Genomic DNA, 13,665 nt, shown 5'->3' with positions numbered 1-13,665 from the left:
GGGATACGATAATTTTACTGAAAGCCCCATATGTATGAACGGCTAAGTGTCGATAAGCTCCCACTTGCCATTTGGTGAATAAACAAATTTGTTTTTATTTATATTAATTAATACAATGCTTTTATAATAAAGCCAGTATTTTCTGAAAATACAAAAAAAGAAGGTTAATGCACAAAATGAGGATCATTTAATTTATCGCCATATAAACACATTTAGTTGTTCAGTTAGTATACAGTAAATTTAAAAAAGATGTTCTTTCTAGCAGAACCGAAAGAGAAGAAAAACTATGCTCGAACAAAAATAGTATTATGACATTAACATGACTAAGAAACATATATTAATAAAACAATTGAACTTAAAATAGGAACACTTTAATATACGCTTACTTTTGCGACATGTTGATAGAGTCATGCACACTGTTTCTGTTCGCGCATAACAATATTATTATGTAACTGGGACTAATGCGGGACCGCTCATATAAATGCATATGCAATTTCGAAAAGGGCACATGTCGCATATTTTGTCAAATACGTTTTTTCATATACATGTAGTTTTGAGGCTTACCTACACACCTATTTTATAATAATTCCAGTAATTTTCAATTGATAATTAACACTAAAATATTTCTCAAAAGTTAATATTTTAAATTTGACACTGCTTTAGAAAATAATCAGTTTTTTTTCATTTCCTGAACAATTTACATTTTCAGAGATGTGCCTGCCCTTTTCGAAATTGGTATATTCAAATAAATTTGTGTAATGATAGTAAATCGTCTCAGGGTGAAATGAGCATAAGTCCGGTGACTGGCCGCCCGGAGCCCCAGTACGCCTCGTGGCGACGTCGGGTGTGGCGACACTGTATATCGATGCCCGCCACGCTGCTGTGTCTGTGTGTGGCCGCCGGAGCAACCTTTGCACTTTTGCGTGCGCAGGTAAGAAAATACCTTACGAGTAATGATACATCATCATTATACTCCTGCCCTTGTCCCAGTTACCTGGGGAGGGCGCAACATGTTGTCTCCTTCCATACTCCTCTATCATATACCATTTTTTCGCTCACTCCCCTCTGACATACGCTTTTCGCATTAAAATTGTACAATTTCCGAAAATATTCTAAATTGAGTTAATATGCGGAATCGTTTGGTATCACCAGTATTTTTATCATAGATACTGTCAAAAGAGCGTAGTTTACTTTTAGTTCTTTTTTATTTATTTATATTATGTTTTGACTATTATTAACCTAATTATTACATAATGTTATCTTAATTTAAAAGACAGATAATGTAACTGGTAAAAAAGACATATTTGCAGAGATGATTAATATTAAAAATATCACATGTTAAACCTTTAAAACACTCACAAAATTTTGAGATTATACAGTTTTAATGCGAGAAGACGATATATCGTCTTTCAAGCAAACCGTCCATTTTCTTAGGTCTACCTCTTCCTCTAGTATTGATACACTAACGTTACATAAAATATGTGTTATGTTGAATATTTCACAAAGCTGGTAACAAAATTTATTGCCATTTATCAATAACTCTCAATATAAATTTCATGCTCCTACCATTATTTACTCTGCACTACCTTTGGTTGACTGACTGGTAGAGGATGCCTTTGGCATTAAGTCCGCCAGTGTAGATATTACATGGAGTGTAATAAATCAATAATTAATCGCTTTGAATTATAGGATTGGTGGGAAAATAATATAGTATATTTCACGTGGATACCCCGTGCACTGCTGGCTGTAATCATCGCCGTGGAAGAAGAAGTTTACGCGAGGATAGCCAGGTGGCTAAATGACAAAGGTATATTGTTTGTTGAGACAAAGGTATTTGTTTAGGACAGTGGTTCTCAAATAAGTTATTTAATAAATAAAATCTCCTATAGGGGGTCACTAAATAACTACTTTGTTGTTCTCTAGTTGATTCTACATTAGCACAGTAAAAGTAAGATTGTATTACAAAAGTACATTAAATTTTTTTTATTATGTTATTTTGATACTTGAGTGAATTAGTATACTGAACCACTCTCCTCTGTTTTTGTTCAACTGTTTTGTCTAATTAGATCACTTGCTGTTTGAGTGTATTTTCTGTGTGTGATTCATCGATAGGTGATTTTATAAACACATTCTTAGTCCCAAAAACTATTTTGACACAGTAAATACATAGAAATAAAGTATTGATATATACATTGAAAACTCATAGTTATTAGAAAAAGTGCATGGTTTGTTCAAAAGCGCAACACCGCTTCGTGATTTGGTTTGTTGAAATTAAAATCGAGTCCTACAAAATTATTTTATTAATTAATTTAAACATTAGATAAATAGTATTCAATGAAAAAAAAATTAATTATTTTTTTGGTGTTGTGTTTTACGTATCAAAAATAAAATAAATATAAATTATCCTCCTAGCATCTTTATAAGTAAATGTCGGTCGACAATAAAAATAATTATATTATAAAATAGTTTTTTTTTTAATTTATCGATTAAATAGTTGAAAAAGTAAATAGAATTATAGAGTACACTAATGTAGTATGATACTATAGCGCGTGTCGTTTCTCTTTTCTGCTCACCAAACGGGACTGGACTGCGTAATTAAATGCGAACGGGTAAAAATAAACACGGATTTTCTTTTTTTTTTCTTTTCCATAACAGAAAACTATCGCCTCGATACGAAATATGAGAACCATCTGATTGTGAAAATTGCATTGGTTTGTATTTCACATGAGCTATACGAATTGAATGCAGGCATTAACGTTCACCGCTCAGACTCGATCAGTCGTTTCGAATAACAGAGATTAGTTCGCCATAAATGCAACATTGACGGGCATGTCGAATCAAAAACAAAACTACCCGCTTGAGACATCGATCTTAAAGACATTAAAGACATATTACATACCTATAATTTGGTTGTAATTTATACAAATTGCTTTTCTATTTCATTTCTATCTCTTCATCCCAGCTAATTATTTCTACATGCGTTTTTATATTTACTGGTCGCGCAGTTGTTAGCGCTTCTTAACTTCTGAACCTGGGGTTGTTTTTTTCGATTCCCATATCGAAAAAACAGAAAGTTTGTTTGCTCCTTATCTGAGTGATTTATATCTCTATATTGAGATACCTTCGAATGGTGGATGAGTAGAGCCGAAGACTGGGCTCAGTAGTGTGAATTGGGAGTGGCCTATGTGGACGGCTGTGAGCTGATGATGATGATATTTAAATATTTAAACGCATACCAGTCTATTTTCAATAGCAGGCCTTGTACAATTTGCCCCGTTTACTAACTAAATATATAATTATACTTCTACTCCCCTTCCAATCTATTGCTCATTGCTTTGCGATGCGCCCGTCTGAAACCTTTTCTGTGATCTGTAGCCACTCATGTCGGTCAGTGAAGTCTGTTTCGTGTCCAAGTGCTCGGACACTTGATCACTCCATCTTCCCCTGGATAGATTTCCATTTACTATATCCGTCTTATAAATATAGCATATAGCACATAGTTTTTTTTTGTGTAAATTACCCTCATTATCAACCTCTTAAATGGTCCTGGAAATGTTGTAATTATGGTTCATTTAACCGAAAAATAGGGGAAGTGCACATAGTTTGGGAAACAACGAGTCTTTCATGTGCTTTCTGCTCGCTAGTTTTCTTCGCTTGCATGTTACTCTGCATGTCAAAAAGCTTGTACGATCACAAACTAATTTAAACTAATGTATATGTCTGTAGTAATGTAATTGTTGCCACAAAAAGTTTTATTTAAAAGCTGTTACTAAACTATTTAACATCAATAAATCACAAGGAATACACAATTAAATAACTAAAATATGAAAAATACTTATTAACAATGACAATGCTTGTATTTTAATTAATATTGCTTAAATATTTTACATTTTGTATAAGTAGACTTAGAGTAAAATATATAGTAAATAAAATAAAAAAAACTAAATAATAGATAAGGAGGGATGTTTAACAATTTGAGAGCCAGTGGCGCTCTAAAATAAAGTCCCATATTTTCGTGATATTTCGAATCTACACATTAAAATCAACATTTGTAGATGCTTTCCGTGTAGTGATCATAAAGACGTAACATTGTTACAGGCGTAATAATTAATAGACGATAATAAAATTTCAGTTTCAATTCGTGAACTCGTTCATGAGTTTGTTCTACATTGCGTTTTATCTACAGGATATGGATAAATTGAAGGAGGTATGTAAAAAATAGTTTCAAATACATCATTACATTTCATTTCAGCAGTTAGCTTAAATTCTCCTAAGCATAAAGCAAAGTGAAAGGTCAATGTTGTCATAAATACTCTAAATTTGCTTTTTTATTCGATAATTATTATTTACTGTATTGATATTAGCGTATGACTAGTAGTCATAGTGTATAATAGAGATAGGAGAAAGTTATTAGATGAGGCCACGACCCTCAGCATTTAGGATTATCGAAGCAAGTTAGCAATGCTGTTGTCTACAGAAAGCAATTTATAAGTGCACTAAGAAGTCACTGATAGTACCTACCCGTGTGGGATCACAAAACCACCGTCACCCTTTTTTCCTGTGAAGCAGTAATGCGGCTTGAAGGGCCAGGCAGCCGTTGTATTGTAAAATCTGAGACTTAGAACTCATGTCTCTAGGTGGGTGGTTGTGTCTACATTGCTGAGGTCTGTGGGCTCCGGTGACGATTTAACACCGGACGAGCCGTGAGTTTATTGATTCGTTTAAGCAATAAAAAAAAACATCTTTTCATGTTTTATGAGCTACGGCAACTACTTAGCAAGAGTGCTTTGTATCTAAATTCTTTACAACGATGTCTCTATGTAAACATTCCCATATTTTATTGCTTAGGCGGGTGGACGAGCTCACAGCCCACCTGGTGTTAAGTGGTTACTGGAGCCCATATAAATTTACGGCGTAAATGCGCCACGGTCTCAACTATAGTTACAACGGCTGCCCCACCCTTCAAACCGAAACGCATTACTGCTTCACGGCAGAAATAGGCAGGGCGGTGGTACCTACCCGCGCGGACTCAAAAGAGGTCCTACCACCAATAATATTTACATCGTCATTTTTTTCGTTTGCATATTCCACCGAATACTGTTTATAAAACAATTTTCACGTTTTCAGCAATTAGCAGTGTTGCTAATAACTAGACAGGTAATCGGTAATCTGAAAGAATCTGCTTTGCCTTACCTGATTGAGAATCTTCGACTCGCCAAAATATGCGTCGACGTGTTCGGTGCGATCAGTCCTAGTAAAGGTGAGTTTGGGTTGGTATCGGCAACGTTATAGACTCTGACCGGTCGCGACAAGGTCGTGTCTCTGGCATTTTCGATGTACATTGCGGCGTCGATTCGCGCATTAAAGTACTTCCGACATATTACAGTAACCTCGAGGGGTTATTCCAGATGCACCGAACTAGTAGGTGAGCTCACGGGGCTCAAACCGGGAGTGTTTCTAACACTGGCCCTACAAGAGCCGTGCTTCGCAGAATCTACCACCGGATCGGAAACGCGACCCAGTGAGAAATTCGGCGAGAAACTCAATGGGGGCTGTGTCTGTGGGTTAACTTACTCGTCGAGCCCTTCGTCGCAAGCGACGGGTTCGACGAGGACGGTGACCGGTGCTTGTGGTACCTAAAAGCACCGTTAACGGATCGGGAGGATCCGTAATGACGTGTCTTTGATACTAACTGCAAAAGCTCATTAAAAACATTACGTAAATAATCTAATAAAATTTTGCTCAGCGAGAGTTCAAGTCTTGAATAATTTCTCGCTTCAAAAATTCGTTTATCGCATTAAATTGGTTGTTTACAAAAAAAAAATTCGCGCGCAACTTAGTGCACGTGAATGAAGGGAAACTTCTTTTTCGACGTGTAGTATTATGATTTTCTTCATTTTTCAACCTTAAATCAAATTGCTCTTGTAATAGCGAAAGCTGTGTATAAGAGATGCGACATCTTCAACATTTATATTATGTATATTTTAAATTATAGATAGAAATATACATATTATTATCAACACCCTAACTTTACTATTAAAAAAAATATATAAACGATATAACCTAGACAGAAATCACTTTAATTATAACCAACAATGTAAATTAACTAAGGTTAACAAAATGCAACTAAATCTTGACAACAACTAAACTTTGACAATAATAACTTTGAATAATAAAATACAACGATTGTGCAACGATGTGAACGTCCGTCCGTCCCGACTGTCGCAAGCAAAAGAGAACGATGCCTTGCGCCAACGCGCCTCGAGCCCAAACGCGCCCCTCCAACAACATCTCGCCACGCGCCCTCCCGACGTCACACCATCCTTGACGTCACTTAGGCCACGCCTCCAATGTCATCATCATCTTCTAACACGGCCTCTCCTGACGGCGGAGCGTCCTCGCCCGCATTAATAGGTCCGTCTAGAGGTACTATGTCGTCATGGTGGTGTGATGGACCGGCGACAATACCTTCCTCAGAGCTATTCTCATCACCTAAAAATAGATTGTTTGCATTAAAAATGACACACAGAAATGCAATATTATGTTGCTGACCGTTGGGAAGTTGTTGTTCAGTGACAATTTCCGTAGCATGTCTTCACAAATTCTTCCAGTGGCAGAGCCCTCAGGTTGCCAGAGACAGTGACCGCAGTATATCTCAAAATAAGTTAATTTATGCAGTGGCAGAGCCCTCAGGTTGCCCGAGACAGTGACCGCAGTATATCTCAAAATAAGTTAATGTCTTATTGTATACAGTGGCAGAGCCCTCAGGTTGCCCGAGACAGTGACCGCAGTATATCTCAAAATAAGTTAATTTATGCAGTGGCAGAGCCCTCAGGTTGCCCGAGACAGTGACCGCAGTATATCTCAAAATAAGTTAATGTCTTATTGTATACAGTGGCAGAGCCCTCAGGTTGCCCGAGACAGTGACCGCAGTATATCTCAAAATAAAACAGTTGTCAGAGCCCTCAGGATGACCAACAAGTAGTAAAGACCGGCTTCATTTATGCCAGTTAAATGACAAAAAGAAACAAACCCAATTACTGTTACAAATTATGCTCACACTCGAAAAATGCGGTGCACACATCCGGCGTCCACTCTCCGTGCCACGCACTTATAAATTCGGCAGCAGCTTCCGTGGTCTTCCCAAGTGAGCCAGAAAGAAGCTTCAGTTCATAACGTCCATGTGGCAGCGCACGCACTATTTTGTACGGGCCACGCATACCAGAATCCAGCTTTCCAACAGATTGGCTATTCTTATGCACGAAGACCACGTCGTTTTCATGGAAAGTACGCGGGGGTTTGCGCCGTTCATTTACTCGAGTGTCCTGCTGTTTTCGGTTTTTGTCCAGCAGTTGAGAAGCTCTTTGTCGGGCAAGCTCGCGTAAGGTTTCTCTGTTGGCACTTGTTCCTTCTAGAGCCACATCGCGTACAACGGAACGAATGACGGGCGTCACAGCATCGCTACCAATTAACAAATATAAAGGTGAATATTGAGTGGACTTTTGTTTCGTAACGTTCAGGGTGAGCTGCAGTTTCCACAAAACTTCTGACCAATTTTCGTTTCTGAAATTTACCTCCACACGAATCATGTTAAGAACTGTTCTGCAATTTCTCTCAGCCTATTCAGATCTATTTTCGTACATTCTACCCCTATCGGTTACAATCTGCCTAGGTGCACCAAATAAAGATACAGCGTTTTCAAATACTAATTTTAACTCTGTTGCATCCTGCTTACGCATAGGATTTAGTAGACAGAACTTACTATAAGCGTCAATTATCAAGACAACAAATTTGTAACCGTTCGATTCGGGAAGAGGACCCAAGACATCACTATGTACCGTGTCAAAGGGTACGTCCGGTTTCTTCCACGACTCGATCGGCTGCAAGGGTTGACGTGGTATTTTTTTGTGTGAAAGACATACTATACAATGGCGTACATATTTACGAACAAATTGTCTTAGACTAGGAAACCAAAAATGGTTTAATATTAGATCAAGCGTCTTATCTACTCCAATATGATGATGCTCATCATGAAAGATTCGTAACAAACTGAGGCGATGTCCTCTTGGAATATAACATAATAATTTACTAGGTTGGCCAACAGAATCAAATTTATAATAAAGAACATCATTTTTAGTTACATAGCGTGTCTCATCTAATTCACCGTTTTGTAACTTTTGTATTAAATTCCGAGTTTCTTCATCAGCACTCTGTGCTATCTGTGCCCAGTTATGCGGTCTACCAATTTCACAAACATTTATAGGATTACGACTTAGATAGTCGGCATGAGATAGCACAGCGCCCTTACGATACTCTAACGAAAAATCATAATCTTGTAAGTAGATCCACCACCGAGCGACTCTCGGTAGTAAATCTTTTTTACGTTGGGTAAGCTTCAAAGCGTTGCAGTCTGTAACTACCTTGAAATGTATACCTATGAGGTAGTGCCTGAAATGCTGCAGAGCCTTGACCACAGCGAGTGTCTCCAGCTCATAGGAGTGATAGCGTGGTTCGGCGCCTTGGGTAACTTTACTAAAATATCCCACCACGCGTTTATTATTATTCCCATGAGTCTGAAGTAAAACAGCTCCATACCCTCGAGAAGAAGCATCAGTGTGTACTTCTGTTAATAATGATGGATTAAATATATTGAGGACAGGTTCACTGGTTAAACGCGTAATTATATACTGGCGTACTTGTTCCTGTTCATCACCCCATTTAAACTCAACACCTTTACGAAACAGATTAGAAATACAAGCTGTCTGCAACGAATATGCAGGAATATAGCGCCGAAAATAACCCGCTAGACCTAAAAATTGTCTAGCTTGTTTAACATTACCAGGCTTCGGGGCTCTTGTCAATGCTTCTACTTTATACGTACTCGGCCTAACCTGACCATTGCTGATAGTTCTGCCCAAATATTCAATTTCGTTAGCAAGAAACTTGCATTTTTTTAAATTAATCGAGAAGCCCGCCTTAGTTAGTGTTTCAAAGATTTCACGCAGAGTATTTAGGCCTTCATCAATGGTCTGACTAGGTATTAAAACATCATCGATATATATTAAAGCCCTCCCTGTCTCACTAAAGGCTTTCAGAGTATTAGTTATAATACGTTGATAAACAACCGGGGCATTGGCTAACCCGTAGGGCATTTTAAGGTATTCAAAATGACCTTCGGGTGTCACAAAGCCGGTTTTGTGAATGGAGTCGTTTGCTAAAGGAATCTGGTGGAAACCAGTGGCCATATCGAGGCTTGTAAAATATTTTGCGCTACCTAACCGGTCAATGTGATCGTCTATTAACGGCAATGGATAGCGATCCTTCACAGTATTCGCATTAAGAGCCCGAAAGTCCACGCACATCCTGTCACTGCCGTCCTTTTTCTTAACTAGCAATATCGGACTCGAGAACTCCGATTCAGACTCCCTAATCACACCTTTATCAAGAAGATCCTTAATAATTTCTCTAACGCGAAGTTTTTCGCTAAATGATAATTTGTAAGGTCTGTAAACAATAGGAGTTTCATTGCTGAGTCGAATTTGCATGGATCCAGTTGTAACAGTACTGGCCGCGGTACCAGTTATAAGGTATTTTGAAAATTTTCGTACCAAAGCTAATAATTTATTTTTTTCTTCACCTGTTAATGAAGTATTCACGGTAGGGATTGAATTAAGTTCAGTTGTCTCAGCAGTAAAAACCTTTTCTACCCGAGTTAAGCGCTGTATGCCCTTTTTCCTAATATACGTGACACCTTCCCGATTCAAAACGTCAGTACCGATTATGACTGGGGTATTCATGAACTTGTCACTAACAATTTGAAAGTCTATTTCTAGCGTAATTTCGGGAAACTCAACTGTCAAAGTAGTAAAATAGTGAGATTCAGTGTCACAGTCACCAATTCCTCGTAACACGCAAAATGAGGGTACTCGTTTACATTGAAAATGTTTTACAATTGATTCAGACATAAGCGAGACTGTGGATCCACTATCTATCAGGATATCGACTGGTACACCCTGTACGATCGCAGTAGCTATATCATTTTTTCTATAGTCATTTACAGTATCACGGCAAAAATTCACGTTAGATTTTCCACGAGCTTCAGAACGCTGCTTAAAGAAACACTGCTCTACTTTATGGCCCAGCTTTTTACAAAAAGAACAAGGTTCAGGCTTCTGCACAGAGGAGCTGGCAGCGGGTACAGATGTGAATCTATCATTCACAGTAGGCGAACGTTTTCTCGTTCGCTTAGGGCAATTCACTTGTCTATGGCCAAATGATCCACATACGTAACAACCGGTTCTACTAGAACTATGCTCTCTTTTACGTGATGAGAATTGTGTATTATGAAAGCGACCAGCGACAGTACGAGTATTATGATTTGTTTTTGTTTGAGGTGTAGGTTTTACATATATGGAGAAAAACTCAACTAAATCGTTAGGCAATAACCTCGCGTTTGTAGCGGCCGCACGAATTTGTGGATCAACGATACCCCGGATCACTATTGCTGAAACTAATTCGTCACTAAGTCCATTTACTATACGAAGACGCAATAAAGATCGCCTAACATATTCCGCGTATGTAGGATAGTTGTTGGAATCGGTTTTCATAACATCAAAAAGGATATTTGCAACATCTACCCGACGGGGACACAACGGCTTAAACTCGCGTTTAAAATTAGACCAGCTACGGTCATTGGTGACCCATTCATTTAACCACACACGAGCATCGCCTTTAAGGCAATTACCAATATGAGATAAGCACTCCCTATCGGTCCACCTATAAATGACACGTGCATGATCAACTTCATCACACCAAACATTAATATCATTTAAATCGGGATCAAAGTTTGATATATAAATATGGTTCGGCCTTACCAGATTCAATTCATTAATTGCTCTTACAATTTTACCGGCTACCTCGGCAGCGACGCAATCGTCAGCGGAAACTCGTGGAACCGGCGTAGGCACCAATGGCGGTGTCGTGCTTTGCTCAGAAGCCAAAACCACGCACGGCACCACAGCACTGCCCGCCGATCCCGATGACTCCACCGCAGGCTGCCTCTCAACAACAGTCGCTATACCAGACCTTGAATTGTCTTCCAACGCATTCAGGCGAGATACAATCGCTTGAAGTTGTTGGTACAGTCCAGGATTCGGAGAACGTTCACGTGTTTTATTATTTTTACCTCTACCTGTACTTGACTTTGACATTTCGACTGTTTTAGAACAATGTTTCAGAATAGCACAGTAGGCTTAAGGATACACACAAAGATATGAAAACTTTATGCGTATCCCACTTCTGATATTATCAACACCCTAACTTTACTATTAAAAAAAATATATAAACGATATAACCTAGACAGAAATCACTTTAATTATAACCAACAATGTAAATTAACTAAGGTTAACAAAATGCAACTAAATCTTGACAACAACTAAACTTTGACAATAATAACTTTGAATAATAAAATACAACGATTGTGCAACGATGTGAACGTCCGTCCGTCCCGACTGTCGCAAGCAAAAGAGAACGATGCCTTGCGCCAACGCGCCTCGAGCCCAAACGCGCCCCTCCAACAACATCTCGCCACGCGCCCTCCCGACGTCACACCATCCTTGACGTCACTTAGGCCACGCCTCCAATGTCATCATCATCTTCTAACAATATATATATTTTTTTAAATACTTCATTAAAATATTGGAGCTACTCAGTACTAACTCTCGCGCTGGCCTGTAACAGGTATACTACACGCATGCGTTCGAGTGCCGCGCATTCACTCTCGCTCTGTCTCTTTCTAGTATAGTTGCGTTAAAAGTTTAACGTAACCTTGTTGGAAGTCGCATTAGAAGTTTTACTTCAAAAAATGACCTCAGAAGGTAGTGCAAATATTCGTGTGCATTGAGTTTTTTTTTATGTACAATGGCATGGTTGAGTTAGAATAGAGCGCGCAATGTACTGTCAATAATTGTAACGCACACATTTCAGCGCCCACGTGCACACAATTAAACGAATTGTTTGACAAGAAGAATGAATCTGTAGGCGATGCACAGGACGGCGCCGTGCCCAACGGCAGTGCAGAGAGCGATGAAAGGAGGGACTCAGAGCCCCTCGTCGGGCAGAAGGTCATACATCAAGCAGAATTGGAATCGCAGTTGTTTAAGGTGATTTCGACTTTAATTTAAAAAATGTAACGAACCTTGAGGGACGCACTCTTGTGCTCATATTTTAATAGATAATTTGCTAGCACTACATGGATAGTCCGCTAGTACTATATGGATAGTCTATTGCTGTAGTGACCATGGCTTGCAAAATACTGAGATCTCATTAAAAGTGAAAATCTTAAGAACCCATTAAACAATATTGTTGAAATAAACAATTTGAATTACAGGCATATAATTGAGAATATTTGTCGCATCGCTGATGATCCGTATTAACCGGATTCGTTTGTTAATACTAATATGTTTCCGTTCGCTTCACTTCAAGACACGAAAAATTTATAATAATAAAACTATTTTTAACTAGTTTTCAATTTTATCAATTTTTTTCCGAGGCTTCGAATATTTTTGTACAAAACATTTTTTTTTTTTTATTGATTAGATGGGTGGACGAGCTCAGAGCCCACCTGGTGTTAAGTAGTTACTGGAGCCCATAGACATCTATGACGTAAATGTGCCACCCACCTTGAGATATAAGTTCTAACGTCTCAAGTATACTTACAACGGCTGCCCCACCCTTAAAACCGAAACGCATTACTGCTTCACGGCAGAAATAGGTGGTACTTACCCGTGGGTAAGTAAGTAGGGTGGTGGTACTTACCCGTGCGGGCTCACAATAAGTCCTACCACCCGTAATACGTCCAGCTGAAAAATATGTATATAAACTTTTTTTTTCTTCTTTTTTTTTGTATACCCAGTACGACGGAACGTTCGCCGAGTACCTAGAGATGTTGACGCAGCTGGGCCACGTGGTGCTGTTCTCGTCCGCCTTCCCGCTGGCGGCGGCGTGCGCGCTGCTCAACAACGCGGCCGAGGTGCGCGCCGACGCCTTCAAGCTGTGCCACGTCGCGCAGAGACCCTTCGGCGAGAGGGTCAACAGCATCGGCAGCTGGCAGGTCAGACCCGAGCCCTCTGCACCATCCCCAATCTCCCAACCCCCCCCAACCCCCCAGCGCTATGACACGTCCACCTTCCAACGAGACCTGTGGAGTGTATTGGAGTTGATAGACATAGAAACTCCTTATCAAAAAGAAAAGAAAAGACACTTGAAAGGCAAACGTGACTAAGCGACAATGCGTGAACTTTACAGTAGACTAATTTAAAGCTTAATACCTGAAAAAAAATCTATTTTAACGAATCTAGCTGTAGGATTGAAATGATTTTAATAGACCCTAGAAATATATATTTTTTGCGCACCGAATATGGTTATTGTTTATCATTTATATATAAAGCAGTTATTGTCGTTTAGTCAAGTTTGCCTTTCAAGCGTCGATATACATAGACAGCAGTGATAATAGGTGTCATAAAAAAAAGTGAAAAAAAAAACAAGTTGGTTCGTGAAGTAAAACAAAATAAAACTGTGATTCCGATTAAAAAAAATATATTCTAAAGCATCCACGTAATTAATTCTAATTTGTAAAAGTGTGTTAGTATATTATTTCGTAAGTAC

General features: G+C 38.8%; 1 protein-coding gene across 4 annotated transcripts in view; it reads left to right on the top strand.

The window, feature by feature from the left end:
* Positions 1–13,665, top strand: part of LOC101747096 (anoctamin-8) — a 59,618-nt gene that overhangs the window by 28,264 nt on the left and 17,689 nt on the right. For 3 of the 4 annotated variants that reach the window (XR_009976954.1, XM_038021170.2, XM_038021173.2), the window contains exons 10-16: positions 779–931; positions 1,690–1,807; positions 2,656–2,711; positions 4,133–4,207; positions 5,128–5,260; positions 11,986–12,161; positions 12,914–13,111. Coding sequence is in view for 3 of the 4 variants with exons in the window: in XM_038021170.2 (XP_037877098.1) it covers positions 779–931; positions 1,690–1,807; positions 2,656–2,711; positions 4,133–4,207; positions 5,128–5,260; positions 11,986–12,161; positions 12,914–13,111 (909 nt within the window). In the remaining variant the exon portion in view is untranslated. The remainder of the gene's footprint in view (positions 1–778; positions 932–1,689; positions 1,808–2,655; positions 2,712–4,132; positions 4,208–5,127; positions 5,261–11,985; positions 12,162–12,913; positions 13,112–13,665) is intronic. The other variant, XM_038021172.2, reaches the window with a different exon arrangement.

This window comes from Bombyx mori, chromosome 28 (genome assembly GCF_030269925.1).
Source record: "Bombyx mori chromosome 28, ASM3026992v2".
NCBI lineage: Eukaryota > Metazoa > Arthropoda > Insecta > Lepidoptera > Bombycidae > Bombyx > Bombyx mori.
Note: the sequence above shows the minus strand (reverse complement) of the source record. Positions and strands in the feature narration are given on the sequence as shown.